The sequence below is a fragment of the Osmia bicornis genome, unplaced genomic scaffold (assembly GCF_907164935.1).
Source record: "Osmia bicornis bicornis unplaced genomic scaffold, iOsmBic2.1, whole genome shotgun sequence".
Classification (NCBI taxonomy): Eukaryota; Metazoa; Arthropoda; class Insecta; order Hymenoptera; family Megachilidae; genus Osmia; species Osmia bicornis.
In genome coordinates, this window is record NW_025791458.1 from 1,234,750 (window position 1) to 1,259,549 (window position 24,800).

Here is a 24,800-nt window from a genome sequence, read left to right on the forward strand (position 1 = left end):
ACCATTAAGTCAGATAGTTAATCGATTATGCGAATTAAGATCTGGAAACCATTTAAAACTAAAAAAAAATCGTATTTTTTCGAATTGTATAATAGACGATCGCACTGGACTATTTGCTTACAATGGATTTGAATATAAACTGATAGTGTCAATTAAAATAAATAATTATACTTTAAAATCAGTTCATCCTGACAACGTCATGTTATTAAAAAATTTTCAGGTTTTTGTTATTAAACAAATTATGAAGAGATATAATAGCAACGAAAGTGGGATGATCATAACTGAAGATTTTTTTATCCTCGGACATGAAATGGATAATCAACGTGAGGCTTTCAATTATCCGCTTTCATCAAAAGAACTCGGTGTTTTTTGCGGAAATGGATTTAGTGCAGTGGATAAATTGATATCAATTCAAACGATTAAACAAAAATGTGTTTTATTAAACATAGAAACTGAATTAAATGCTGTTGCTTTGCTGCATTTTTAATCAATCATAAAGTGTTAATTAAGTGTAAATAAGTGACTTAACGCAAAGTAACTTAACGCTATTTAACAGAAAAGACTATATGCTATTGAACTTTTTATACGAAAACTATATGTTATCTAATTAATGTGTTATATATAATTAATGCTGTTCCGCGCTGTCGTCAACTGAACTTTTGTTTCTTTACTCCGATTCTGACGCGTCCTGGACCCCTCGCGACCCCCCTACCGTTGGCCATGCATTTCGAGAATATTCGGGAACGTTGACCGATCGGCTATTATTTCCTACAATATATAATAAATAAGTGTAAATATTTATAAGCATATAAAAGTAAAAGTGAGAAAATAGACTGTGACGCGACCGACGATTGTCATTTCGCCGGAGAATCGGCTGTGGAGCGATCGACAATTATCATTTCGACGGAGACCGGTGGTGATGAGTGACGCCTATTGTGCAGTTTATAACGTGGAAGATTATTATTAGTGGTTTGAAGTCAAGGTAAGGATACAAAAACTATTCCGTTATGCATTTACAGTCAGTCAATAAAAATCGTATACCGCATTTATTGTTTTAATTTGTGTTAAAATTGGACTGTGCGAAAGTGATACTTTTGCAAAAAACATGAAGATATTCCTTCCATGTTGTAGAGAATCGGTTGTACAAAATTGTAAATGCGGTGTACAATTTTTACTGTGACTGACAATACATGAACTACGTATACTAAATAATTGTATTTTCAATTAAAGCTGATAAAAACATGGAACAATATGCGATCGTTCGTTTCAAAGAACAGGAAGAGAATAGTAAAATTCTTGATTTGGTCCCAATTTCGTGGGTGCGTGGAGATGAGAACAGCAGATACACATTATACCCGGAGCCATGCGATTACCACCACATTGAAAAGTGGTTATCATGTTCGAAAGAGCCGGAGGAAAACTGGAAATCTTTTGCAATAGAAGTCATTGCATATGCAGGTATGTAACGATGTATAGCAACAGTTCTTTTTTTTTTTACAAATTTGTGGTTGCTGCAATTCTTTTATTTTAATTAATTAGGTAATTTAAAACAAGGAAAATTTTCGTCTCAAGCGAGCCTTGAAAATGGAAAATTTTACGTTTACTGATGATGGTTGTAATGAGGAATTTCAACCTATCAGAATGTCTATAGATTCTGTCTCAAAAAAATTAAATGCAGTGAGGTCTTTCCAACATCACGACAAATGCTCTTCACCCTCAGTAAATTCCATGACCACTGTAGGTGTTGGAGTTTATATTGAAGGGATTTGGAGAGATTTATTGGTTCCTCTTGACCATGTTGTTGCCATCTGATTATCAGTCTTTGGGTGGCGCACATGGAGTTTTTCACTCACCGGAAATAGACGGTCTTAGACGTCATAAATTCTCTTTTAGGGTTGCAAGTGGCCGTTCTGCTTGCCACTTGAACTGTTTACGATGAGGACCCAAGTTCAGGTCAATTCTCAGAATTTTCTTGAGGCCTAACTTTCGCCCACCTAGACGATGCTCGTGTTCCCCTTCTATATTGGAAATTAACTGAGGGCGGTTGGAAGGGAGGGCACGAGCTCGGAGCAAATTTTAGAGAACACTCCACACTTCGGTTTCGTACCTTGTACAAGACGAATATCAGTTAGACACTCACGACAGATTGTATTTAATTCAAACACACACACACAGTTACACGTACACACATATAGACACTGCAATAGAAATAAACATTAATAGTGCATAAATGTGTGCAATCATTTTTCTCCCAACCTTCTTGATTGGGTGATCCTTCTCAAAATCAGACGGCACTTGGTGCAATATATCGAGGATTGTTCAGCAGTCCCTAACATTGGTCCTTCGAGCCGGATAGTGCAGCCCGAATATTGGTGACAGTCAGTGATCCATCAACTTGGGACTATTCGTCAAGACGAGAAAGTAGACACAGTGGAAATTGCTGTGGTGTGTTCGAACGATACATGTGATGTGTGTTAAGGGGTGCTAAGAAGTGTCGAGAACTCAGTCACGTAATAAGACGTGTTACGTTGTGGAGAATTTCACGACGCCAGTAGCAGCATTCAGGTTGCCGATACTCATCGTTGAAGATTCAGTCAAGGCTCAACGAGAACAGAAGCTGAGGATAGTTCTGGACGATCAGATCAGAATTCTGGACAATTAGGTGCAGCAGGCGTCGTCCAATTACAGTCCTCAAGTAGTAAGCTCATAAACTTTCCTTATTCTATCTGCGTCATTTACTATTAGAATGGAGTCAGAAATGAAAGCTTTGATTTCTGAACGTGGCCAAATAAAGTCGGCTTTAACGCGGTTTAAGAATTTCTTTAAAGAATCTGGGTCGTCTACACCTGTTAGAGCGCTCCAAAAAAGATTAGAGGCGAATACGGGTTTGCATGAGAAATTTAATACTATCCAATCAAAGATAGAGTTATTAGTAATGGGAACAGATTCAGAAGCAATACATATTGCAGAAAGAGAGAATTTTGAGAATTCATATTTTACTTTGATCGCACGAGTCGAGGAATATATTGAGGGAGCCTCCGGTGTACGACCTCGACCATTGGAGGCCGTTGCAGGCGGTTCAGTTACGCCATGTACAGTATCTGATATACAACCTGCTGTGAAGCTACCTACTATTCAGTTGCCGTCATTTGACGGAGATTATAATGATTGGGTCAGGTTTCGGGATACATTTATGTCTTTGATTGATTCAAATGATTCATTGACGAAGGTGCAGAAATTTTATTATTTAAATTCTGCTCTCAAGGGTTCAGCAGCTCGTGTGATTAGATCATTGGGAGTATCAGAAGCTAATTATAAATTGGCATGGGATGTACTTAAAGCGAGGTATGAGAACACGAGTGCTTTAAAGCGGCATCATGTTAATGCGTTGTTGGATTTACCAACGCCACAAAAGAATTCTCAGGCATCTGTGCGCGAATTTATTAATGATGCAACAAATCATTTGATAGCTTTGCGTGCATTGAAGGTTAGTGTAGATGCTTGGGACCCCCTGATTGTTCCGATCTTGTCCAGGAAATTGGACATAGCTTCTTCAAGGGAATGGGAAAAACGTGTAGCCTCAGTTTCGGGTGATACTACGTTTAAAATGTTCGCGGAATTTTTAGAGGAGAGATCAACTTATTTAGAAAGTGTTGCGGTCAATAATCAGGTAACGGGAAGTCGGGTAGAAACACAGCTACAAGGTTCGACCGTTCGTAAATCGCCGCGATTAACGTCGCATATAGTTAGTAAAACACCAAATTGTTCATGTTGTCAATCAGAGCACGCATTGGCTAATTGTGACAAATTCAAAAAGATGAGTGTTAGAGAAAGAACGAAGCATGTACAGGAATCGCAACATTGTTTTAATTGTTTGCAGCCAGGGCACAGAGTTCAAGGTTGCACGCGCAATCACTGCAAAATTTGTAAAAGGAAACATCATCCCTTATTGCATCGCGATGATCTCCATTCAGTACAGTTAGGTACAAGTAAAAAATCAGATGTAACAAAATTAGACGTGGCGACTTCAGAAGTGACGAAATCGGAAGTCACAAACCCGGAAGTAGTGTTATCATGCATATCAGATCAGAACGGGTCTTCACAGAATACAATTCTCGCCACGGCTGTAGTATCCGTTCAAGACAATAATGGGTACAACCATGAATGTCGGATACTTTTGGATTCGGGATCACAGGCTAATTTCATTACGGATGCATTCTGTAAGAGGTTAGGATTAAAACTATGTCCATTCGAAGCAGAGATAGCACTGTTAGGATCATTTGTCAAGTTGATTAAGGGAAGGTCCGAAATAAAGATACGTTCAAGGCACAATAATTTTCAAATTAGCGTTCCGTGTTATTCAGTTAAGAAAATTACAGATGACATGCCTAATTTTCCGATTCAGAGGGGCGCGATTTTGATACCCTCAAATATAACTTTAGCTGATTCAAAATTTGAGGAAAGTCGACAGATAGATATGCTTGTGGGTTCAGGAATATTTTGGAAATTACTATGTGTAGGACAACAAAGAGCGGGTCCCAGCTTAACATGGCAAAAGACTCATTTCGGATGGGTTCTCGGAGGAATTTTGACCTGGCCAACCAATAATACCCACACGACCAACAGATGTCATTTAGTGACGAACTGTGATTTACACGCGCAATTAGAGAGGTTCTGGAAGGTCGAAGAGCTAGATTCCTAGTTTAAGAATACAATGAATGAATGTGAGATACATTTTAAAGAAAGTACGCGTAGAGATTCTACCGGACGATATATAGTTAAGATACCATTTTTAGAAACTATAAACAATTTAGGAGATTCTCGTGAACAGGCGGAAAAGCGTTTGCGCGCATTGGAGAGACGGTTTGTGAAACAGCCAGAATTACGCGATCATTATATCAGCTTCTTGAGAGAATACGAAGAGTTAGAACATATGACTCAAATCAATGAGTCAAACGATGATAGGCCTGCATATTTCTTGCCGCACCATGCAGTCTCTAAGGAGACTAGCACAACTACAAAAATACGTGTTGTGTTCGATGGCTCGACAAAATCTACCACAGGTCTGTCATTGAATGATGTACAGAGGATAGGGCCAGTTGTCCAAAACGATTTAGTGACCATCCTTATTAGGTTCAGAACACATCGGTGTGTGTTGTCTGCTGACATCACTAAGATGTATAGGCAGATTTTAGTCGATTCAACGCACCGGAGATATCAGCGCATTCTATGGCGAGAAAACCCCGATCAGCCGATTAATGTATATGAGTTAAATACTGTTACTTACGGAACTGCATCTGCTCCGTTTTTATCAACGCGTGTTTTGCGTCAGGTCGGGTTAGATAACTTACAAAGGTACCCGAATGCAAGTAGGGTTATCATGGACGACTTCTATGTCGATGATTTATTGACAGGCGCGGAAACACCATCAGAAATACGACAATTAAAAAATGAATTGTCTAAGATACTAGGTCAGTCAGGTTTTCCATTGCGGAAGTGGGCCACAAATTGTCAATTTATTCTGGAAGAAGATTCAAATTTGGAAGTAAATAAGGAACTCGCGGCTGAAAAGGACCCAAAAACTCTTGGGTTAATATGGGCAACAAAGGCAGACACCTTACAGTGGTCGGTCTCACAGTCAGATACGAAACGCGTCACGAAACGTATTATATTGTCGGAAATTGCAAAGATCTTTGACCCATTAGGCTTAGTAGGACCTGTTATTATACAGGCAAAGATATTAATGCAACGATTATGGCAACTTCAGACAGGATGGGATGAATCAGTGTCCCAAGAGTTGTACTTAGAATGGTTACGATATCGTTTAGAATTAGAGCAATTAGTCAATATCAGAGTTCCACGATGCACTATAGTAAGTAAATACAATAGAATAGAATTACACGGGTTTTCAGATGCCTCTCAGGAGGCATACGGGGCATGTGTTTACCTGCGATCAGAAATAAACCCAGGCACGTGGGAGGTTCGACTATTATGTGCAAAATCCAGAGTTGCACCTCTGCGATCAGTGTCGATACCTAGATTAGAATTGTGCGGAGCATTGATTTTAGTCCGATTAATTAAGAAAGTGAAGGAATCACTTCCACTGACGATATTGGTTGAAAGGTATTGGACAGATTCAACCATTGTAATAGCTTGGATAAGTAGTCCACCTAATAAATGGAAGACCTTCGTTGCAAATAGAGTTGCAGAAATTCAGAGTATCACGTTAATTGATAATTGGAGTCATATTAGCTCATTAGACAATCCAGCAGATATTATATCTAGAGGAATGACTCCTAGTGCATTGGTGACGAGCACCCTTTGGTGGTCAGGGCCCACCTGGCTGTCTCGGGATGCACGTCACTGGCCGGTCTCAGGTAGCGGCACAACAGAGGTACCTGAGGCTCGAGTTGTAAAGGTTTCACTTGCTGTTTCAGACCTAAGTAAGTATTCCATTTTTGGAAAATATTCAGAGTATTCCAAGCTATTGCGGGTGGTTGCATTCTGTCTGAGATTTATTGATAGGATACGGAATAAGGCATCATTGACTGGAGAAGCAACTCAAAACAGATTATCATGTTTAGAGATAAATCGTGCAAGAGTAACGATAATCAAATTAGTTCAGAAGGGTGAAATGGTCTCAAAAAGGAGTTGTCTTTACTCACTTAGTCCATTCCTGGATGAGGGGGGATTAATCAGGGTGGGCGGCAGACTTGTGAACGCACCCGTTAAGTATGATAAGAGGCATCCAATTGTTTTGCCTGCTAAACACTCGTTCTCAGACCTCGTAATTAGATACGAACATATTAGATTATTACATGCCGGTTGTCAGCAGGTGTTGGCATCACTGCGAGAATCAGTCTGGCTCATAAATGCGCGAAATAATGTCAGACGGATAGTAAGATCGTGCGTCAGGTGCTTTCGGGTTAAGCCAAGCACTATAGAAACCTCAATGGGTCAGTTACCTGCTTCCAGGGTGACTCCGGCGCGACCGTTCATGACCTGCGGAGTTGATTATGCGGGTCCCTTTTTGACAAAGGAACGAACTAGAAGTAAGATATCTGTGAAGGCCTATGTATGTATTTTTGTATGCTTCGCTACAAAGGCAGCGCATATAGAGCTGGCAACAGATCTGAGCACCGAGGCATTCCTCAATTGTTTCCGTCGGTTTATAGCTCGACGCGGTAGATGTAAATGTATAGTTTCCGATAATGGTACTAACTTTGTTGGAGCAATAAATGAATTAAGGGAGTTGAAGATCCTACTTAAGAATAAGGATCACAATTCATACATTTCACGGTTTTTGTTAAATGAAGGGATAGAATGGAAATTAATTCCTCCACATGCACCTCACTTTGGTGGGCTTTGGGAGAGTGCCGTAAAGTCCGCAAAATATCATATCAAAAGAGTAATAGGTGATCAAAGGTTAACCTTTGAGGAGCTTTATACATTTTTGACGCAGGTAGAATCTTGTTTAAATTCCCGTCCAATTAGTCCTTTATCTATGGATCCACACGACACAAATCCGTTGACTCCAGGTCATTTTTTGATCGGCGACGCCCTGTGTGCATTGCCAGACACTGATTTGAGGGACGTTGCTGTGAATCGCCTGAATCGCTACCAGTTAATTCAGCAGATGTTTCAGCATTTCTGGCAGCGATGGCATAAGGAATACCTCCATCAAATGCAACAAAAATGGAAATGGCGTACTACCTCGCAGCAGCAACCAGCTGAAGGGACATTGGTCATCATCAAGGAAGACAATTCTCCCCCCTTACGATGGTGTCTTGGCCGAGTTGTGCAGACACTTAAAGGAAGGGATGGAGTGATACGCGTGGTCACTGTCAGGACCGCGGATGCTACATATAAACGACCAATAACGAAAATATGTGTATTGCCTATAGAGGACAATTTAAAACACAACCATGGACCAACTTAGAGGATAATTAAATCTAACGAACAAATTAGTTAGTTCATATTTGTACGCAGTAGCTTAGCATATTTCATGTGTTCTATGTATTATTTTGATATATTAGTTGTAATGTTAACCAATGCATATTTGATTTTGTGAATTTTTAATTTTAACTTAGTTTTTTGTGAAACAGATTAATTAGAACACGTTTATAGATTCATAAGAAATAGGTTGAACGAATACCCGTTCAAGGTGGGCGGAATGTTGGAGTTTATATTGAAGGGATTTGGAGAGATTTATTGGTTCCTCTTGACCATGTTGTTGCCATCTGATTATCAGTCTTTGGGTGGCGCACATGGAGTTTTTCACTCACCGGAAATAGACGGTCTTAGACGTCATAAATTCTCTTTTAGGGTTGCAAGTGGCCGTTCTGCTTGCCACTTGAACTGTTTACGATGAGGACCCAAGTTCAGGTCAATTCTCAGAATTTTCTTGAGGCCTAACTTTCGCCCACCTAGACGATGCTCGTGTTCCCCTTCTATATTGGAAATTAACTGAGGGCGGTTGGAAGGGAGGGCACGAGCTCGGAGCAAATTTTAGAGAACACTCCACACTTCGGTTTCGTACCTTGTACAAGACGAATATCAGTTAGACACTCACGACAGATTGTATTTAATTCAAACACACACACACAGTTACACGTACACACATATAGACACTGCAATAGAAATAAACATTAATAGTGCATAAATGTGTGCAATCATTTTTCTCCCAACCTTCTTGATTGGGTGATCCTTCTCAAAATCAGACGGCACTTGGTGCAATATATCGAGGATTGTTCAGCAGTCCCTAACAGTAGGACCAAAAACCAAAAACAATTCACGTATACTAATTAATTCCACCTTTATTCAACTGCCTGTTTTCTTTTATCCTGATATAAAGTACTTTGTGCATAATTATTTCGGTATTTTAGAAATGTGCTTGGGGAATGAAGAAAGGAATCTGGAGATAGCAGATATTCCTTTTTTAGAAGAAACTGCCGCTATAGAGATATCAAATCTATCACCGAGTAAATACGTGAAATTCTATTAAATATATATTGCTTTTAAAATCCAATTTTCATCTTAGCTCCAAATAATTCTTTTAATCTCAGATAATGATCCCGTTACGAAAGAATATATAAACCACAAGTTCAACGAATTACAAGAAGCAATATCGAGCCAAATAGCTTCTGCTAAAAGAAGCATTTTGTACGATTTGGAAAAAAATATAAATGATATTAAACATACACTTTTATTCAACAGTGCGACAGGGTCATCTACCTTACAAGGTAGTACAGAAAAAATAAAAAATGATTTAAACGTAATTTTCCATGGTAACCTTGGAAGATTTTTTACAATTTGAAGATGCATTAATGGATTCCCAAATCAAAAGAGAATCATTGGTAACTAATTTTAAATAAATAAATGTACAATAGGAAACCTTAAAGTAATATATCTTAACGTTATTTCTGAACATATTGTATAATTTTTAATTTTGTTTCAGACAGCATTATTCAGAATTTTAATAGCTGGCGATACAACCGTAAAAGACAGTATCGCTAAATGTCTAGGGTCAGTGATAGTTAAAGCAATTGAACTGGAATATTCGGGAACCGGAAAAGTGATTAACGGTCGAGGAAAAAGAAATTTTAGTGCAACAAATACATATGTGTGTTTAAGAGGTAAAATAAATTTCTTTTCATATCAATTTCGGTCCTATATAACTTGTTCTTATTATGTAATACTTTTTTTAGAAGCTTTGATCGAAAAACATAACACCCTCGACATAAAAAGATTACCAGGCCAGGTGGGCATGTGGCTGTCTCGAGCTGGTGATAGAGAAGGCGGCCGAAAAAAGCGATACAAAGCAAATATTATAGAATAAATACACTAAAAACTTAAATTTTAAACTAAAAACAACTTTGTATTTTTCTTTTTTGAATATTAATTGCATAATAAGAATGGCAATATAACTTTCCTATTGCCCCAAGCTTAATAGAATTTTCATTTTATTGCTCTGTTATATAAATACATTATTATAAATATATATTTATATAATAAAGCAACAAAAAAGTAATTAAGAACGCCATTATTGGCTGAATATTGGCATAATAGATCAGCCATTAATGGTTTAATATTGGCAAAATAAATTAACCGTTAATGGCCCATTCTTGGTTACCACTGTTGGCTGTAAACTGGTACCCTTTACTGGACCGAAGTTATCATTCCAGAGAAGTTCCACTGTTGGGCCAGTCATGGGCACCATTATTGCGCCAATATTAGTAATTTGGCAACCAGTTTTGGGCCACAATTGGGCCGTTAGTAAACTCCTATATGAGATTGCAGGAAGTTGCTCTATAGCTTCAGCAGGCGATAAATCCTTCGCCGATTCAGGACATTTTACTTCGACGATGGTATTATCGTCTACATTGCCGTTAGGTGTTGCACCTAAGTAAGGCACAACGGCATCGATGAAGAGGCCACATGGTCGAATATGAATTCTTAATTCGTCTTCTAATTGCCTCAAGGCGTTTGCCTCGTTCTCCCTTCCGTATTCGAGGGAACGTAAATTCGGTATTTGCGAATACATTATACTCTTTAAAGTATTTGCCCGCGGTGTATCTTTTCGTAATCTGCATATCTTGCCGAAATTTGATGCGGTTAATAATTTTCTCCTGTAAGCTATCCACTTTTCGCTTTTCGCTTGATCGCGAGTTTCTGCTTCAATGTTATGTCGCATCGTTTGCCACTGAAGGAGTGTAAGCATGTGCCTCTCACACTCAGAAGAGAATACTGCTTCTTCCATATCTGGTTTTTCTGCCGTGGGGCCGTAATCTTTGTCGCACGATTGCTTTTCGTATCGAGATGCTTTGGCTTTATCCTTATATTTCGCTGCCATTTGCGATGCATGCTTACGTCGTTGTTCCATATTTTGTACGATGGCTGTCGGTTCCTTGTTCATAGCAGTACTCAATCGGCTGAACGACTCTCCTGAATTGAAATGAAGAACAGCAGCAGAGACTCTACCCTGATACGAGCCCTTGCGTCCAAAGTTTATTCTTTTGCCACCGATAAATTTCGCAATTATGTTATTGAAACTTTCCACTGCATTATTATTTAATTCATATAACAAGCTTTCAGCTTGAGGAAAGAGCGGTTGCATCGCTTCTTCAATGCTTTGATAAATACCGCATTCTTTCAATTGTGGAACATAGTTCACTCTGTTCGCGTCAGAGTATTTGTTGCAGAAGTATGCTAGTCATTGACACTCCTGATGTTCACCGAAAACATGGCTCGCTACATTTTTCATATCTGTTTTTAAATTTTTTATTTGAGCAGCGTGTGTTACTTTCTCTTTGAATCGGTATTCTGCAGCTTTCTTCACACCAGTGCGCAAGCGAAGGGCATTCTCTTTTACAATAGCTCATAGTTCCTTGAAGCGGCCTTTTGTGGCGATCTCATTTATTTTTCTACTAAAGTTGCGTAGCAGGTGATTGGTACATTCAATTTTTCGTACATGCACCATATACTCTTTGTATGGATCATTGTCCAATATCTTTTTGTACACACTGCTATTTCCATCGGCAACTAATATTGAATATATCAGGCCGTGCATTTCTATGCTGCATTTAAATCCGTCTACAATAGCAGCACTTTCCATACCAGTTGAATTCTGGTTACGACCCCAATTTTTGAAGCAACGATGCTGCCGTGCCTCTTCCTTCTTCTTGGCAGCTGTTTGGCAAATTATACAAAATTTATTTTTTATATTGATGTTGTTAGAATACTTATATGTTAGGAATTAAATTAGCCAATTATATATTTATACTTATTTATTAATTAATTAAAGATAAAGAAAAGGTTTATATTAATGAATAAAAGGAAAACTATAATAAAGAACTAAATATGAAAATGAACAGAACACGTGCGTGGTGATCCATTGTTAGAACGTAACGGTCACTTATTCTTATACATTCAAAAGTACAAAAGAAGCCAAGGACACAAGAATCAGTCTGGCCACGCTCTGGCCCTTATTACCAACTATGCCATAATTAAATATCAAAATCACGTTTTACGAACAGATGTAAAGCACCTTTTTGGTATGGTATCCCACGATGGCTCCTACACCAGACAGAGAGTTGTAATCACCTCCACGGTATGATCTCTTCATCCAGCTGCCATCTGCGACAACTGGAATGCATGGTATATTACAGCCTGGAAGTATATCGCCTCTTGTTATGGCTAGCTCTTTTTCTAATTTCCCTGCGTCTTCTATTTCTCGTTGCGCAGCCAATTCGAACGCATCGATTATTTCATCTTGGCATTTTTCGTAAATTCTCTTGCTCATGCACGACACGTTCATGCCAGAAAGTATTTCTTCTAGTTGATTGTATCCGCCGCCTGTCATCATTGTACCGGAAACAGCGCTGCGGTTGATGTCCATTGTGTTATCACTGTTATGAAGGCACGATACGCACTCAACGTGATTACACATTTGGCATTTTACTTTATACTTTTTTCCAGTCCGTTTTGTTCACATCCAATTATTTGGAAGTGTTCGACGCCACAGCCGATACTTGACTGTTTTCTAAGCTGTATTATTTGCTTGAAAACATGTTGGAAATCGACGAAATCTATCCCGTTAGAAACTGGTTTTTCTTCTAACTGCGGTGGTTCTGCTGTTTCTATCAATGCGTAATCTTCTAAATCAGATTCAATTTCTTCCACGTTTTCTTGATACGCTTCAATTTCTTCCACGTTTTCTTCATACGCTTCAATTTCTTCCACATTTTCTTCATACGCTTCAATTTCTTCCACGTTTTCTTCATACGTTTCAATTTCTTCCACGTTTTCTTCATACGCTTCCACGGTAGAAAAATCATTCGCAGCAGGCAAGTGTGGCAGCATCTCATAAGAGGTGGAAGGTTCTTCAATCACAGAAAAATCGTCCGCAGTAGGCGAGTGTGGCAGCATTTCGGAAGAGCTGGTACCTGCATCGTCTACGGTACAGGTGCTCTGACCTACCGCGAGGTACGCTGCCTTCTTCAAACGTCGCCTAAGTAGAAATAACACACACACACATGCAGGTACCAAATACAAACAATTATCGAGTCATACAGGATTGCCTCGAAATAAGCAAGTGGCTCGGGACAGAACAGTTGCTTATTTCGAAGCAGGTATGCTATTCGACTTGACTTTGTTCTCGAAACGGGACGATAGAAAACGCGAGAAACTAGTGAGAGATCCGAGGTAGCGGCAAATCATAAAGTGATCGGCCGAGCAGCGATGTTATTTTTTGAACAAGGATAGAATATAGCATGCCCTCTCATTCTCGCACTATGCTTTATTTCGAAGCAAATATACCAGAGTAATGCTTCGAAATAAGCAAGTGGTCTCTGCTTCGAAATAAGTAACTCGCTATCCCCTCTTCTTTGTTTGAAGTCGCCCGCAAAGTGAGAGGTACGAGAAATGAGTGAAAGGTCCATGAAAGCGCGAAGCCGATGTTTAGGGTAATAAATTTCATGCTCGACTGAGCTGTGACATCGGTTAGTAGAAGAAGGATGGAATATATGTATATAATGCTTTCTATCCTTGTTCAAAAAATAACATCGCTGCTCGGCCGATCACTTTATGATTTGCCGCTACCTCGCGTTCTCTATCGTCCCGTTTCGAGAACAAAGTCAAGCCGAATAGCTACCTCCCTCGAAATAAGCAACGGTTCGGTCCCGAGCCACTTGCTTATTTCGTGGCAATACTACATGCCTTCGCAAACGCAGAGTGCGAGAACGAGAGGGCATGCTACATTCTATCCTTGTTCAAAAAATAACATCGCTGCTCGGCCGATCACTTTATGATTTGCCGCTACCTCGGATCTCTCACTCGTTTCTCGTGTTCTCTATCGTCCCGTTTCGAGAACAAAGTCAAGCCGAATAGCATACCTGCTTCGAAATAAGCAACGGTTCGGTCCCGAGCCACTTGCTTATTTCGAAGCATTACTGTATATATATTCCATCCTTCTTCTACTAACCGATGTCACTGCTCAGTCGAGCGTGAAATTTATTACCCTAAACATCGGCTTCGCGCTTTCATGGACCTCTCACTCATTTCTCGTACCTCTCACTTTGCGGGCGACTTCAAACAAAGAAGAGGGGATAGCGAGTTGCTTATTTCGAAGCAATACTTTATATCTTTCCCTTTCAAAACTTTATATATTTTCTTTCAAATTAATCACAATCCATCTACCATCGGCGAACCTTTAGATTACTTTATTATTATATTACTTGAAATCAACGTCGCTAAATCCGCCATAAAACGTTCGACAGATTTTTAAATTAGTTTAGTAATCATAAATCGCTCGCCCAAAATTAACGGTACCATTCCGGTACCAACGCCACCCTACATACCTGGAACATGGAAAAACAGCTACGTAGGCTTCGTACCTTCGCCCTTTCCACGCGACATTTTTCGCACACCCATCAACTTCCACCGTGTACCCTTACAGCCAATTAAACTCCACGATATTTTTCCTTTCCTACATTTTTACCCCCAGTTCTTTAACTCCTCCCTATTCTCGCATAATATAAGAAATTCCGTCATAGCAGCAACAGAACAACTGCAATCATTAAACAGAGTCATCGAACAGATTGATATATCTGACGAGCTCAACGTATACTTATATTTAAAATTAAAAATTCTATCTTCCGAGTCACATGTGTATCAGAATTAAAGACAACATATATACAACTCTTATAATTTGTTAATCGTTTGGGAGTTAATACCAATACCATTAAGCTACCCAACTTCGCGTTAAACTAAACGTGATGAATTAACAATAATATAAATAGTCATTAACGATTTATTACATTAATATATAAGCATCGACAAAACTCTAGGTCAGGAAATGAAGAATGTCAGCAATCCGAATATTTGATATATACAGATGGAAGTAAAAGCGCTAAATCTCCGTCAGTTGGTACAGCTTGCGTCTGTCCAAAGTTAGATGTTTCTATCAAAAGAAGCTTAGACAAAAACACTTCTATATACACCGCCGACTGTATTGCGATAAAAGACGTAGTTGATATTGCTCTTAACAATACCAGCTCTTGTAACTATATTTTCTCCGACTCTTTCAGCGCTCTTGAGTCTGTCATAATATTAAAACCAATCCTCATATACTCGATATTAAACAGAAATATCTCGAATATTTACGTAAAAAATCAGAGGCAGGCTGCATTAAATTTTACTGGATTCCGTCTCACCATGGAATTCATGGGAACGAACTTGCCGATTCTGTAGCTAAGACAGCGAGCAACTCTAACTCAAATACAATTAACTCGAACGAAATTCCATTCACAGATGCACGCGAATCATTCAAAAAGACCATGGTTTCGAACACAAGGAATTGCATAGCCGAGCTAGGAACAAGGAAGGGTATAAAATTCTTTCAAAACTTCCACAATGTAAGCTCGAGGTAAATATTTAGAATAAGGGAGTCACGGTGTTAATCACGATGGGATTGCGCTGGAAATAATTGGACACTTGCAGGTTCAATTTTCGACAATTAATTTATTTGGATCACGCATGAAATAAAACCATACAAATTAAGTCACACTATAAAAATGAACAAATGACACGAACAAATGAACCATACAATCATACAATTACAATGAACCACCTGAACTGTCACGAATTTACAATGACTAGCGTTGAATACTTGCAGTTTGGTGAGCAAGCGCCGTTAACTATATGAATTCGGCCCGCTATAGATGATCCGGTAGAGAGAGCGTGCGTGAGACGCGCGTGGTTGGCGGCTCACGTGCACGTTGAATTGACAATGTAAGGGAGCTGTACCTGTAGATCCTGTAGCATGCACGGTTGCTAGAGATCTTGAGCGGTGAGCTGGATGAATAAACTTTGATCTGATGCACTTAAACAAACTGTTTGGGTGAGCACGTGTGAACTAGTCGATTCGTCGTACGATAATGGCGTCGCCGAGGGCCTTGCGCCCGAACCGGCAAGAAGATCCCTGCTTACGCATTGATCTAGATGGTCGACTCCCGAGCGATAAATCGATCGATCGTGAGCGCCATCATGGCTGAGCGGATTTTCAAACAACACATAATATATATATCAGGATTGGGTCATCCGAATGTTTTCTAGGGTTTTTTACATTTTACAGTATTTTACGGTAAGATACGTTAAAAACGTATAAAACGTATAATACTAGATTTGCGCCGTTTGCGGTTAAACTCAAAATAAAGAAATAATCACACGATAGCCTTAATTTATCTAAAAAGATGTATTTATGTTACAGAATACAGAATATAGTCCCCAAAAAATGAACTCCTCTACTAATAAAAATACTTATGTACGTAATCGTTGTTCATTATTGGAAAAATGATTTTTTGAGAATATTTACTGACAGTATGTTAAATAAAATATACTTACAATTAGATTATATTTAGATATAATGAAATTTGTTAATAATAAGAGAAAATATGAAATATATTTTATTATTATTATTAATTTTGAATCAAGACATATTCGCAAAAACAACAATACGCAACTGTTTTCCCTTCCTCCTGTATTGGTAGAGAATTTTCAGTTTCCCAACATTTATGGCTAGGCCTGCCGCCAAAACTTCGTTTCATGGCTTTATTTTAACTAGAGGGTGAGATATAACTGCGAAACTCCCTGATTTTAATAATAAATATCGTAAATAAAGATCTATGGGTAACTACGTCTGTTTGGTATCTATAGTACATAACGTTATGTAGAGATGGCGCCACTTGGAGTATAAATGTGGCGGCACTCTCCCATCTATATAGAGTTGTAAGGTTGGCAGCAGCTCAGAACGCTATACACGCGGTTGCTGATCTCAGTGACATATATTCCAAGAAAGAATAGAAAAACGTACTAACGGCTACACAAAAAGTGTGTGCTAGCCAGTCACAGTACAAATAAAATATATTCGTTATACTACATGCAAAGACTAGTTTTCTTACCAGAACCATAAAGACTAACGGATCCGCTACATAATACATATAAAACTAAGTAGCGTAATATACTGTAGAATACCATGTATAATACATTGTATAATATCTCACGTATAATACGTGCCCAACCCTGATATATATATATTGTTGGGAATGGGTGGAAATCACTCAACACATGTCTATTCTGTACGAGCCTTTATTCCCGACACGCTTCGTGTCGCAACGTTCTTCTGTTTCTCTCGCCAAACTTTCCGCTAACCCTAGGCCCGCTGCCCGCGCCCTCTAGGGTAGTGCCATCGTGCAGAGACGATTTGTCCCTAGAGGAACTTTGTCCCCTACAATATTGTTGCGTGCGCCATCACAGCCGACTTTAGTACTAGCCGTGCTGAAGTAAAAATGGCAACACCGCGGGAGTCCGGTCTGAATATATCAACATCTAACCCTACTCTATCTGCCTCCCGGACTCCCAGACTCCCAGCCAATCAACGTCGTCGGATTCTCGGCTACTCTCTGGACTTCACATAACCTCTTTGGTTTCGTTCCAATAATTTCGCTTGTTTCAAGGTTTTTATTCACTTATATACACGTTTATCAATTCTTAAATGTTTCAATTTGATCCAAAGATGGTTTCATTTTGCTTCATACCTAAATTTTCTTGAAACCACTATAAATATTTCAAATGTCATGCTTCACAACACCAAACTACTTCGAGAGTACACAAAATTTATATCACATTTATAACAATTTTATACTACCACATCACTTCTACTTGCCATAGTTGCAACGTTTATGTATTGTTTATACATAATTAATACAAAATAGCGTATATTACTACAGCTTTTAATTAAAAAAGACGGTAATTACAATTCCGAGCACAGGACTCTGTTTTTGAAAATAGGACTCCCGATTGTCACGTGAGCGGTGTTGCCACGTTGTTCAGCATGGCTAGTACTAGAGTCGGCTGTGTGCGCGCCATTCCAGATTATGGGGATTTTGGGACGTGAGTAAGGTGCCCGTGGAGCGCTGAAGCGCTCTGCTCGCGGCGCGGCTTTTAATAAAACAAAACACTTTTGCGTAACAAATAAAAATTATAAGACTTCATTTTCTGATTATATCTTGACAAGAATGTATGCAGGCGGTTTGAAATTTGGAATCGATCTGAGCTTGGCGGTGAAGATCTTCGATCGATGTTGGTTGTCATCCCCTCCTCGCAGGATCCTGAATCCTCCCTCAGGATCATCCGTGGTCCAATGGTGGAGGAGCCCATCTATGTCCGGAGGCGGTCCCTCTCCCTGACTTCGGTCCACCCTTGAGCAAGTGAAAGATGGTGGTGCTCCGCCAAGTCTCGAGAACGATTCTGTGCACACGTGCTAAGAGAAAGCGTGGGATCCAGAGAAAACGGAAAATAAAAGGTCTCGCGCTAGCGAGCCGAGACAACCCTTGAGAGAGTCGAAGAGACTTCGACAGTTTCAAGAACCAAACATGATTTTCGTTAAGAGTATTGAATTAGATACAGCCCGCAATAAATTAGTCTCTTAGAAATTTCAAGTGGGGCAGTTCTATTTCTCTGAATTTCCAACTCTCTCTCCCAGCACGATCATCCGCGTTGAAAGTTTTACAATGTCTTATCTATTGCTTGTTTATTCTTTTGAAGTTTGGCTCCTAATTTATGAGCATTGATATAACATAACGCAGACATGCTGCAGTCATACTCTTATGGCATCGTCGCCATATTACATTTCATTCAACACTTGCGATTACAAGCTTGCAGCTAAATACACACGATATTGCACACATACATACAGGCGAGGTTTTTTTGTAAGTAGTAAATATTAAAACATAATGAAAGAGGGAAAAGTAGTACTGTTTTTTATACGCAACAAAATGACATATTCATTTTTGTTGTATTCATACTATTTTGATAGAAACGAAGGTGACCTCCAATTTTTTAAATGGAATGCTAATATTTTTTTATATCGTATGAAAGCGTGTGCCAAGACGAATATATCCATATACTACACAATGACCTTGAAGGTCATGCAAGGTCAGAAATGGAAGAAACAATTTGAATATTGCATATCAATGTATTTAAATGTATCCCTTATTGATACGAATCAGATGATGTCAATCACAGTCAGAGTGTTTACTTCTAATTTCCACTATAACGAGACAATTTCAGTATTACTTCCTAAACCGATCAGTAATATCGTATAGCAATGTATCGTTATTCGGTAGACGAGAAGACGGACATGCTACGCATTTATTATCAGTGCAATAGGAATAAAAGATAAAGTAAATTGAAATACCTAGAAGAATATCCGGAAAGAGTGTTACCAAATGAAAATCAGATTGTTTTGCTTGCAAACGTCTTTAGAAATTGTCTTATTATAGTGGAAATTAGAAGTAAACACTCTGATAGTGATTGATAACATCATCTGATTCGTATCAATAAGGAATACTTGTAAACACATTGCTACGCAATATTCAAATTGTTTCTTCTGTACACAAATTTTGTATTTGCCCCGCTTTAGATCGAGCCCGCGACACAGGTGGCGATGTGTGTACGGTAACCATCACCTATAGGATAAATAACGAGGACGATCGGTTCGAGACAGAGTATTGCGAGCGAGGCGCAAACACGAAGATTAAACGAAGTAAACACAGAGTGCTAAGACTTTTTCTATAACCACGCCTTGCAACCCGTCTTTTCCTATTCCTTTCGTATGAGTTTTATCCTTACGCTTTGATTTCTGCCCTTGTATTTGTGTAGTATATGGATGAATTTGTCTTGGCACACGCTTTCATATGTGTTTGAGAATCCGCTCAGCCATGATGGCGCTCACGATCGATCGATTTATCGAGCGGGAGTCGACCATCTAGGTTAACGCGTGAGCAGGGGTTTTCTCGCCGGTTCGCGCGCAACGCCGTCAATGACGCCATTACCGTTCATCGACTCATGCGACCCAGACGTGTTCAAAAAGTTTGATCAAGTGTCGAATCAAGTGCATCTCCTCATATCACTCATCAACTCAACACACTGCTCACGACCCCCCGCACCAGTGCAAGCGAAAGGATAACCAGGTATTATTCATTTACAAGCAAATTCAAAGTACACGTGCGCTGCCGACCATGTGTTGATCAAGCACACGTTCACGGGCACCATCAAAGCAGCGGGCTGATTTTATATAATTAACGGCGCTTTTGCTCGCTGCTAGCACTCGTGTAAAGTATTGTTCACTCGCGAGGGATCAAGATGAATATGATATTAAAAAATATTAGCATTCCATTTAAAAAATTGGAAGTCACCTCCGTTTCTATCAAAATAATATGAATATAACAAAAATGCATATGTCATTTTGTTGCGTATAAAAAATGTTCGGAAGTGTCACTCCTGTCAGAATCGAGCTGATTTTTTTTGTGTGATTTCTTATAGTTAAAAAATATCATATTTCAACAAAACAATGTCAATAAATATTTTTTTAAAGATTTTTATTCGTCGATCTTTCGAACTTTTTTTCAAGATTTCTAAAAGAAATATTCTGTTCTTTCAAAATACAATAAACATACAAACTATTTTGACAATTCTTTATTATATTATAAAATTGCTGAATAGCGTCGAAGATGGCATGTACGCGTTCACTGTGCGCGGTGAAAACTCGACGAAATAAAAAATCGGCAATATAACCAGCCATGTGGTAATCACGTCGTCCAAATTTTGGGATATTACCACGACAATTCCAGATGTAAACAAAAAACAAAACATTCCCCACGAGTTGAACAGTAACATATTAAATTCGTTTTGCTAACTGGGGGGCTGCGCCCCTCAGACCCTCCCTAATGGCTACGCTAACTAATACCGATAAATATGTTACTTTGTAAATTGTATTTATTATTTCCTTACATTAAAAATGGGTATCGGTATTAGTTAGTGTAGTGTTTAGGAGGGGTCTGGGGGGCTCAGCCCCCCAGTCAGCAAAACGAATTAAATATGTTACTGTTCAACTCGTGGAGGCTAAAAAAAATCTTTAAAAAAATATTTATTGACATTGTTTCTGTTGATGCGCTGCCATAATAATATTAAATATGATGTTTTTTAACTGTAAGAAACCACACAAAAAAAAATCAGCTCGATTTTGACAGGGGTGACACTTCCGAACATTTACCCTTTTCCCTCTGTGGCGACGGGCGCACCACATACGCCGCTGTCTTTTTCTTTTCCTTTTCCTTTTCCTTTTCCTTTTCCTTTTCCTTTTCCTTTTCCTTTTCCTTTTCCTTTTCCTTTTCCTTTTCCTTTTCCTTTTCCTTTTCCTTTTCCTTTTTCTTTTCCTTTTCCTTTTCCTTTTCCTTTTCCTTTTCCTTTTCCTTTTCCTTTTCTTTTTCTTTTTCTTTTTCTTTTTCTTTTTCTTTTTCTTTTTCTTTTTCGTTGTGCACGTCGGGCCTGATTAATTACGCATTTGGCGATGAGACCCGAGCGAGTCAAGATTTCTATTATCTCCTTTCATTGGGAAAGGGGGCGTTTACAGGTGATGGGACTCGCGGCTCGACTGTGGTCTGCCGTCACACGTTTCGTGGGGGAGAACGCACGGATGGGATACTTTAAGGTTGGGAATCTCTAGGCGGAAGGTTCGGAGGAAGTTCTTTACGTTAGGCGGTCGAGGATGGGACGAAATAAGAGAAATCTTGTCAGGTAAGAGAACGGGGGTACACGATCGCGGATTTACAATACACGGACGAGAAGGTGACCGTTGCCAGGAAATCAGACGTACAATTATAATACATGGACATATTGAAAATGCTTTATAATGATGGCTCGTTCGCATTGTAGATTTACAATAATTAGGCGACGGATAACGCTTACAGAGTTTTTGTGGATGCGTCGAAGGGCAACTTCTTCGGACAGTCAGTAGATATTCCTGTTCTGTTTGTCTTAACCATGCCATTGCGCTGGCTCGGTCTCTTCCTGGTGGATTCGTCCAATAATGGTAATACAATAAATTTAATGGTTATGATTTATTCTTCGACGTGCGTTATTCCGCGTCTCAGGCAGCTCTCTTGTTCTCACGCACATCACGCGAGGCCCCACACTCTAGGGACGGACGCGACATCTAGAAACGCTCGTTACAAAGTAAGGGACTCACCGGCGCGTCGATACACCACCCACACACAAACTCTTACGTGCTCGCTTCTACGCAAAATCTTTTTACTCAATAAATCGCTTTCGCTTTGACTCGCTAGTCGCTCTCTATAAGGCGTCAAGACGCTAATTGTTAATTAACGGCTCGTCGGCGCAGCAGCGTAGGGAGTTTTGGAGAGTGGATGAAGTACGGGAATTGGGTCATCTTTTGGGTTCGGGTGCTAATTGGGTATGGGATTGATCTATGATCGATTGGCAGGTAATCGGAATCGATGGGGGTGACGGAGGCTCGATGGTGGTGGGTGCGGGCTGATGGTCCTCGGGCTCGACGGTAGGTGGTTCCACGGTGACTCTTTTGGGTCGTATTCTCATCAATCCTTTCCTGACAGAGCGCTCCTTTCGTGAAGGGATGCCTCTTTCGTGGAGGGCTGGTGCTGTCGTCGGCCTCGGGACGGGTTTCCCACGTAGACGGGGTGGCAGCATTGTTGGGTGGCCTTCCACCGCCTCCATCGGCCCGATACCGGCGGGTGGGAAAAGGGGATAGGGTTAGGAAGGAGGGGATATTACGGGGACGGATGGGGGGGAGCGAGAGGTCGGTGAGCTCAGCGATTGTAACGGGGGGGCACATGTGGCACCACGTTACAATATATATATATTTATTTATTTATTTGTAAGTACAATAAATAAAAAAGATATATTTGTTAAGTACTTTTATAAATTATTAATTTATTTGTTTTATATTATAATATATAACATATGTAATTTTACAATTGACAAAATTTAAGTTGCATCCAATTATGTGAAAGAGAAGAAGAACATAATTCTACAATTACATACATTTAAAAAAAACTTACATTAACTTACATTATAACTTACATTCATTTAATCAATATCTTCTTCTAGATAAATAACATAATATTATAAGTATAAGACAGATAAATAAAATAATTTTTAACAAAAAAAAAATCCGACTTCGAAATGTACTAAAAAGTGTAAAATAATTTCTATTTGATTTATTCCAGTATTCCACAGCTATTAATAAAATCTACTTAATCGTTAAATAGGATACTAAATACGTTTCAACTTTTTCGGAGGCGGCGCAAAATTAAAAATATCCAAATATACGATGCTGCCAATAACGATTTGATTGCGGTATTGCAAACTTGGTAATTAATAAATCGTAAGAAAGAGAATTCGAAACGTTATAGATACGGCAGAAAACATTTGTAATTGTAACGATTGTATCAGAAGACGGTAGCAGTTCTGATGCGATTCCCCTCTACAGCTTGCTTCTTACTTTGCGATCATATAAATGGTGGACAGAAATATATGACGTACAATAACTGATAACCGATGATAGTATGGTAAAGATACAATGAAATTCCTATTATTTTTCAAAGAAAAAATTAGATGATCGCAAAATAAGAAGCAAGCTGTAGAGGGGAATCACACACGTTATTAAAAATGTCCCTAGACCTAGTGAGCTGCGTGAGTTAACTCCCACATAGCACAGAGACATCGTTAAAACATCTTAAAGATATCAGTTCCAGATATTGAGGATATCTTACGAATATCTGCAAAGTCCTGCGAATGCCTGAAATACGTCCTGTAAATATCCTATGTTAGAAAACAGGATGTCTTAAGGTGATGCGAGCGTCGAAAACTTTACCGACAGACACTAGAAAAATCCCTACACGCGAGTTTTCAAAATACGTCCTCATTTCTAAACAGAATACAACAAAATTGCAGGGACATGTCCAGGGGGCCCTAAAGAATGGTAGTCTGGTCCTTATATTATCCAAATCGTCAAAAAATTATAAAATATTGAAATTTATGTATGTCAACCGTCAAGAAAATGGCGGATCGGACTCACCTGCATCAGTTTATTCGTAATATTGACATTTCTGCCAATAGTTTCTCCAAATGGGTACCAGACTACCATTCTTTGGGTCGGATAGAACAAAACTAGCACCCAAGGGATGATGTACAAGTCTCCAGGAAGAAGTAATTTGAAAACTACGATTTCGTTGACTGTTCATTCGCGAAAGAATGAATTTTTATTATTATTATTTTGTTTTATATTTTTTAATTACATTTTGTTATATATATATATTTTTCTGTTACAATTATATAATATTTTCCGCTACTTATGTTGTAGTCATTTATTCCCCTATTCCTTATCCTGTGTACTGACGAAGTACATGGGTAGATTCACGATTTTCTTTAGATGGATAAACTAACCGGCATTCGATTTGTAGGAATTCGGAGTACAATATCGGGACATTATTTAAAAAAAAAAACTAACCTTAGGCATTCGATTTCTAGGAATTCAGAGTACAATTCTCATATTCCTTATCCTGTGTACTGCCGTCAATCAAATAAAATATTTTAATTTTTATTATATATTTTGTTTATAGTTATTTTACTACCCGTTCCTTTCCTATATCCCCCAAAAAAGGAAAAGTGTGAATTATGTATACATATATGTGTATATAGTGGAATTCACCAGAGTCTGTAACCGGAAACAGACGAGTTTTCGTTCATTCTTGCGCATGTTGGCTCTGATTGGCGAAATTTTCACTTCCATGCGCTTGCGCACAGCGTCGCTGTGGCGCCTCCACGCGGTGCATCAACGCGAAAGTGGAACATTTGGAGTGTATACCGGGTAGTGAAGAGGTGTTTTGTTCAAGTGTGTTGTATTATTTTTTTGGAGTGTA

At 39.0% G+C, this 24,800-nt stretch overlaps 1 protein-coding gene across 3 annotated transcripts; it reads left to right on the plus strand.

Moving 5' to 3' along the window:
- Positions 1–1,114: 1,114 nt before the first annotated feature.
- LOC114881595 lies at positions 1,115–9,820 on the plus strand. Of its 3 annotated transcripts, none has more exons than XM_046289863.1 (5): positions 1,115–1,458; positions 8,886–8,981; positions 9,066–9,356; positions 9,458–9,635; positions 9,708–9,820. In XM_046289863.1, exons 1-3 carry the CDS (start codon positions 1,242–1,244, stop codon positions 9,314–9,316), a joined length of 564 nt encoding a protein of 187 aa, XP_046145819.1. In that variant the 5' UTR covers positions 1,115–1,241; the 3' UTR covers positions 9,317–9,356; positions 9,458–9,635; positions 9,708–9,820. The 3 variants fall into 3 exon arrangements, 2 of the variants coding, with proteins under 2 accessions (XP_046145819.1, XP_046145820.1); XM_046289864.1 differs by having other exon boundaries at positions 9,066–9,242; XR_003790302.2 differs by lacking the exons at positions 9,458–9,635; positions 9,708–9,820 and adding exons at positions 1,540–1,741; positions 8,772–8,795 and having other exon boundaries at positions 1,368–1,458; positions 8,886–9,145.
- The last annotated feature ends 14,980 nt before the right edge of the window (positions 9,821–24,800 follow it).

Coding starts and splice junctions, on each gene's coding strand:
- LOC114881595 (XM_046289863.1), top strand. CDS start 1,242: ATGGAACAATATGCGATCGTTCGTTTCAAAGAACAGGAAGAGAATAGT. Junction 1,459..8,885: donor AGAAGTCATTGCATATGCAG/GTATGTAACGAT, acceptor TCGGTATTTTAG/AAATGTGCTTGGGGAATGAA. Junction 8,982..9,065: donor GATATCAAATCTATCACCGA/GTAAATACGTGA, acceptor TTTTAATCTCAG/ATAATGATCCCGTTACGAAA.